This window comes from Palaemon carinicauda, chromosome 22 (genome assembly GCF_036898095.1).
Source record: "Palaemon carinicauda isolate YSFRI2023 chromosome 22, ASM3689809v2, whole genome shotgun sequence".
NCBI lineage: Eukaryota > Metazoa > Arthropoda > Malacostraca > Decapoda > Palaemonidae > Palaemon > Palaemon carinicauda.
Genome location: NC_090746.1, coordinates 2,612,755 through 2,619,918, shown reverse-complemented (window position 1 = coordinate 2,619,918; position 7,164 = coordinate 2,612,755). Strand labels below are relative to the sequence as shown.

Here is a 7,164-nt window from a genome sequence, read left to right as displayed (position 1 = left end):
CTTCTTGGTAAGGGTAGAAGAGACTCTTCAGCTATGGTAAGCAGCTCTTCTAGGAGGACACTCCAAAACTAAACCGTTGTTTTCTAGTCTTAGGTAGTGCCATAGCCTCTGTACCATGGTCTTCCACTATCTTGGATTAAAGTTCTCTTGCTTGAGGGTACACTCGGTCACACTATTCGATCTTATGTCTCTTCCTCTTGTTTTGTTAACAGTTTTTATAGTTATGTAGGAATTATTTATTTCAATGTTGTTACCGTCCTTAAAATATTCTATTTCAATTACTCATTGCTTCTCTTGTAATTTATTTAATTCTTTATTTCCTTTCCTCGCTGGGCTATTTTTCCCTGTTGAAGCCCTTGGTCTTATAACATACTAAGGTTAACTTGGCTTGTAATAATAATAATAATAATAATAATAATAATAATAAACGTTTCACCTTGCACCATTCAATTCATTTCTACCTTGCTGGCTGCAATGCCAACCTTATAAGCTCCATTTAACATGTGAAACTATCGCTTTGCAGGATGGTATAAATTCGGTTACGGCGACAACCACCAATGGCGTCACGAGGAGAGAAGCGGCGACGGCGTCGTACTGGGCCGCTACGGCTGGCACGACGCCAACGGCAGAGAACATACGACGCATTTCGTCGCGGATGCCAAGGGGTACCGCATCGTAGAACCAGGACAAAAGGTAATAATAACTACTGTTTATTATTTATCATTGTTGTTACTCTTCATTTTTTTCCTCGTTTCCTTTCCTCATTGAACTATTTTCCCTGTTGGAGCCCCCGGGCTTATAGCGTCCTGTTTTTGCAACTAGGGTTGTAGCTTAGCAAGTAGTAGTAATAATAATAATAATAATAATAATAATAATAATAATATTTTCAGGAATTGTTAAATACTTATGACAATTGCGTATATCGAAACTGTATTATTAACGTTTCTATATTATTATTATTATTATTATTATTATTATCATTATTAGCTAAGCTACAACCCTCGCTGGAAAAGCAGGATGCTATAAGCCCAAGGGATCCAACAGGGAAAATAGCCCAGTGAGGATAGGAAACAAAGAAAAATAAATTATTTTAAGAGTAACATCATTAAAATAAATATCTCCTATATATGCTATAAAAACTTGAAACAAAACAAGAGGCAGACAAAAAAAAGATAGAATACTGTGTCAGAGTGTACCCTCAAGATTTGACTTTAGGAGGAAAAGATAACAGATACATTAAAAGCTAGAGGATTTCAGCAGAAAAATGCTTCGAGTATGGAAAAAACAAAGAAGTAAATAAACTGTATATAAAACATAGCAATTAATAAATTCAAGAGGGATAAAATTTAGTACTGTATGTATAAAATTTAAGTGATAAAAGTGAATTGTGAGATAAAATATATGATAAATAACATTCAAATTTTACCTATTAAACCCATGAATTTTAAAACTTAAAATATTAGGAAAAGAGAAACTATCAGAAATATTGATAGGAGGGAAAATATGAAGTACAAAGGAAATCAGAATATTTTGAGATGGTTTGCTCTTGTGGAAAGAATAGGGGATGATTAGATTGGTCAAAAGATTGTCTATTTTTTTCTGGAAATGAAGAGATGGAAAGGAGGGAAAGGGTGTGCAAGAGGAACTGTACTGGGAATTGACAATAGTGTAATTTGGGTAAATGGTACAGTGTGTGTGTGTGTGTGTGTGTGTGTGTGTGTGTGTGTGTGTGTGTGTGTGTGTGTGTGTGTGGGATGGTTGCACTCCAAAGCTTCACTAATGACTCACTCTGTATGTGTATGAAGTAGTTAATGCTGGGGTAATTTTCTGCATTGTGGTTCCATCTACAATTCAGCAGCTATAGTATGAATAATAAAAATGGCTGGTATACGGTTTTTTCTTCTGGAACTATCCCATGCTAGGAAAAATTAAATATATATATATATATATATATATATATATATATATATATCAAAAGGTTATGTGTCAACTAGAGAATACTAAAATGAGAAGCAGAATAGATAAACAAGGATGACGTAAAACTTTATTGAACTGTGTTCTTCCTTGTGTATGAATTTTCTTTTGTGTGCAATTCCAGATCACAATGCACGTGGGAACTCCAATCAACAAGAAAACTTCCAACGACAAATCTGGCGGCGCGTTGCCTTCGAGTTTAACGACGCCGCGTCCTTCTTCATCAGGTCGACCTACTTCACAACCTGTGTTCTCAACCACTGCATCTCTACCCATCACCAGTGTTTCCACTACGCTCACGTTGTCTACACATGCATCACCAGGAAGTCTTGATGCTATCATTTATCCAGGTACCATCAATGACCTAATAGGGCCAGGTCTAGATTTATCTCTTGTAGGACGGCCTCCCATTGCTCACCAACTTCCTCCACAGTCTGGGTCATTGATTTTTGCACCCTCCACAAAGCGACCACATGAAAGGCCTCCTCATATACCAATTAGAACTACCACTGAGAGAAATATTACACCACCATTTAAATTGGTTAATACACGCCGTCGTAAGCCAACCAGACCAATAAGACCTCTAAAACCACTCAGGCAAAATTTGAAAAGGGATCCAAAACCTCAAGAAACCACCAGTACAGACACATCCGATGAGCACGAAGAAGAGGAACACGGAATCCTAGATTCTAAGCCGTCTGAAAATCCTGATGTAATAGGACAATTGCAATTATTTTTCAACAATTCAGTGAAATATCCGCTTTCACAAGGACCTGTTGAGACTGATAATTCTGTAACGTTTACTCCCAATGAAATCGTGAAATTCATCAATTTTATCAATGCTTTTAAACAAAGCCCAGAAGCAGCAACTTCTGTAAACAGACCTACGTGGTCTAAGCCACAAATCAACAACGAGGAAGAGGATACGCATCCATTTAATTATCTAAGAGCTCCTTCGAAGGATCTTCAGCCTCCTCCCATGCCCTCTTCGTCTAGCATTTATGGGGCATCGCAGGATGCATTTGGAGATACACATTACACCCCTGATTACGCCTTCATGGGATTGGATCCTCCTATTATCAAAACCCCGAGTTTTTTTAATCCCTTCAACGGAACTATGGGAAAAAATCCCGACACTTCTTCCCCAAGTAAGAATAATGAATCTAGACCATCGGAATTTCCAGAACAAATACCCTTAAAAATATATGAGACCAAACCAAATGACATCTCTCAAGAAATACATGAAAACAACCATTTAGGAAGCACTACATCAATGAAAAGAAATGTAACTCAATCCTCGGACAGTAAGAATGAGAGTACTACCTCAATACCAGTTACAGTAATCTCGTCAGAATCCTCTCTTGATGCTGAGAAATCAACTTCACAACCCGAATTATCATCCTCCTCTTCAAAAAAACCTCCTGCTAATGCTATCTGGCCTTACATACCAGTAAACACACCTTCGACTTCAAATCCTGCTAATTCCAATGTGCAAAAACCACCTTCTCAAAACATCTGGTCAGAGGTACTCAAGCATTTCTACTACTGGCCACATGGAGGGTCACAAGATGGTCGACCTACTACAATACAGTAAAGAAGGATTACAAGAAAAGGCCTCTCGTTTTAACCACATGGAATACAAAGAAGACATTCCCCAGATACCTCTTTTCAACGTGTAAGGTAACACTTCTCTGCGTTAGGCATTGAATTCATAGTCTACTATTTAGTCTTAGGTATGTGGGAATGGGAAAGAATGTGTTACCATACACTATTGTAAACAGGAAGGGGAAAAGTTATTAATAGTTTTAAATACACTGTTCTTAGTGGAGATACTCTTATGGCCAAATGCACTTTAGTTATTTCAGCCAACTCTCAATCATTGACTTTTAGGAAAAGAGTTTATGTTGGAAAATAATTTGGTGGAAAACACCAGTACATGATAGTCTTATCTGTGCTTCATTTCGTAACATAACGGAATAACCCTTTTGCTTCGTGGTACAATTAGCTAGTATTGTAGTAATCTGTTCGCCTAGCATTCGCATGGCAGCACCACCCGGGACCGTGAGTTGAAACCATTTACTGGGGAGGTCACTGCTGTGGTTGGGTACCACAGTGGGGGGTTGGGCTTGCCCAACTGACGTTCTGGTAAGCATCTATTCTCATGAAACTGGAACTGAAACCCGACACCTTTACCTTGTATTGTCCCATATCTTGATCCTTACTTCCCAAGTACTTTTGTGCCCCACTTCTGTAATCCCACTGCTTTGTTTTCTGCCATAGGAACAGTCGTTCCGTGCATAGAGCTTGCCATTGATTTACCTTGTAAACTTTTTTACAGTGTTCGCATTCTCTAGTTACACATGATGAGAATAGCAAGCAAATATACCCACTTAATCTCTTCACGATAACCATAGCATCTCCGCGAAACCTCACATATATAATGTACTCCACTCAGAACGGTTGGCCAACTGTGCCACATCAAGGGGCATTTCGTGTAGTCTGTGATATATTTTTGTAATAGAACCACCGGCACTTGATTTGGGCATTATCTTACTGTTTCGTGTGGTGCCAGTATTTTCTTTGAAGAATTCAGAGAACTCATTGAGATGATTATCATGGAGACAAATTAATTAGTTATTTGTGGAGACTTCAATCATTGGATAGATGACGCATCAAATCCTGATGCTTTAGCATTTAATAAGTTATTAGAATCATATCAATTGGTGAATAATGTCGACTGTGCAACTACTTTAACTGAACAAAGAAGATAAGTTGACAGTGGAGGTCCTGTGAAGAGCAGAGTTCCCCTGCTATATATGACCGGAAAAACAACCGTCAAAGTGACAGTAAGTATTTACATTTGCCTGGCGTCGAGTTTTTAATGAAAACAATTTTACTCAGTGACCTGCTTTTATATACGGTTTGTTCTGTTTAACAGATTATTACTTCTCTTGAGAGAATAAATTTAATTGTATTATTTTTGTTTTCATTACGAAAATGACACTTGGCATGAGTAAATTTCACAAATAATATGACTAGAACAGATAGATCGAGTAAGGATCACTTCATAAACAGAATTTAAAGTTTTAATAAAGGAAAAGTCTTTCTTGTCCGTTGGGTCAACAGACTGGTCTTGTTCAACGCTTTTGCATAATCCCATTAGGTATGACTTGCAGGTTGCATGGCACATAGCGGATTTCCAATGTAGGTTATGTCAATGTCCGTTTAAGCAAACCAGCTCGCAAATATTTTATCTTGTTTTCATTATCTTCAAGTAACACAGAGGGCGCGCTTCCAGCTTCATCTTTAGAACAGTTATTAAAGTAAACGGAGGAAATGTTTCCCGGATTACGATCTTGAAATGGCACCTAACGTCAAGAACAGAATCATTTTCTTTTACTCTCGAGAAAAGAACTACAGAAAGCCACCTCCAACAGAATTAGCCTTATCATTTCACCAATTCCATTTGTGTATTTGGATAACTGTTACAAAGGACGAGATGTGAAAGACTAATTCCTGGAAAGTCTGATCAGTTGAGATGGATCGACACTAGACGATAATTAATTCAACTTCCATCGTCTGCCCATTGGGTTGATAAGATGTATGCATACAGAGAGCTTAGAAAATAAATTTAGATCTATTGGGTAATTATGTGCTCAGGTTAGTCTGTCTGAGTTTTATATGATAGGAAATTTAAAGTTAATACTAATAATTATAGCTGGAAATTCCAAAGAATTCCAACCTTGGAAATTCAGAGAATAAATTATAGATAATTTTCAAGATATTTTTTTTCTACTGCATATGTTACTGAGATGCTATCAAGAATGTGAGGTGGAAATTCATTTTTTAGGCTTTTTGTCGCATTAAAGAATGTTAGGTGGAATTTCATTCTTTAGGCTTCTGATCGTATTAATCCCAATGCCTCGCTTTAGAACGAATCTCGCTGTTGGGGTGTCCCGTTAAGGTACCGGTCAATGTAACGATGACAATCGATTTTCAATAAACCCCCGTGACCCGGCTACTCGGCCGCCATGACAGAGAAGATTCCATGTTTATATGAACTTATAAAAAAAAAAATTGCTTACATTTGGCCAAGGAGGCTTTATAATTCTTTCTTTTTAATAATTTATCAGTGCATTTATTTTCTAGGCTTTAAAATTCTTTCTTTTTAATAATTTATTAGTGCATTTATTTTCTAGGTTTTAAAATTCTTTCTTTTTAATAATATTTTATTGCACTGATTTTCTTTGCAATGTTGAATTTGAGAAAAAAAAAATGCTTAAATACGGCCTAGGAGGTTTTACAGTCCTCTTTTCAGTAATATTTTATTGCAATTATTTTCTTTACGATGTCGAATGATTAAAACCTTAAACGGAAAATCTTTGAAGTACAGTTTAAGAAACACACACAAAAAAAACTTTAATTCTATTGTGTTCGAAGTGATCCTGCTTTATAATTGTAATCCAAAATGAAGTAATCAAAACCAAAAACAAGGCGTCAAATTATAAAAAGAGTAATATGTAAAGTTAAGATTCACTGATTTAGAGAAAGTATCAGTGAACTTTCATAATTCCTGCTTAGATTTTAATGTAAGGAGCGTTAGTCTTTTTTTTTTTTTTTATCAGTGACATACAGTAGCATGATGCCAGTAGATAAGACATACTGTAATTAGTTTAAGAGTATCATTATCATTAGTATAGTGTTGTGTTTATGTCTCAGAAAATTAGGTTAGTAATCATAAGGAATATGTGTAAGGTGCTAACGATCACCGCAATAAATACAAATAAATTGTGACTAGACTTATTGTTTTTGTTTGATTTGTCATTGATTTGCGAGCAAGAGCCCGTGTTCTACATATGGTGGGGCAATCTTAACTGAAATGAACTGGCAGGTTAATAGATTTTCCAAATTACAGATATATGAGACCCATGTATGCTATAGACCTTGAGTCTAAGGGATAGAAAAATAAATTAGGAAAAAAAAATGCTATAAACAGAAGTTAAAATTCAAATTAGTGAATCAATGATTCTTAAAATCGTTAAAATATTAAAACAGAAAAACTTAAAATCCAATAAATTGTTGATTTTTGTCAGACCATTTGTTATTAAAATATAGATTTCCTAGTCTTCTAAAAAGACTGCATTTACATAAAATATGCATTATAGGTAAAACTAGAAAAAGCACACTGAA

The 7,164-nt window shown here is 36.0% G+C and overlaps 1 protein-coding gene across 1 annotated transcript in view; it reads left to right on the top strand.

Annotated features, from left to right (window-relative positions):
• The window catches only part of LOC137616271 (uncharacterized), a 60,205-nt gene extending 53,442 nt beyond the window's left edge, over nucleotides 1–6,763 (top strand). Inside the window, exons 5-6 of the mRNA XM_068345894.1 lie at nucleotides 524–693; nucleotides 2,099–6,763. Of these exons, the coding sequence (XP_068201995.1) occupies nucleotides 524–693; nucleotides 2,099–3,568 (1,640 nt within the window). The 3' untranslated portion in view covers nucleotides 3,569–6,763. The remainder of the gene's footprint in view (nucleotides 1–523; nucleotides 694–2,098) is intronic.
• Nucleotides 6,764–7,164: the final 401 nt, after the last annotated feature.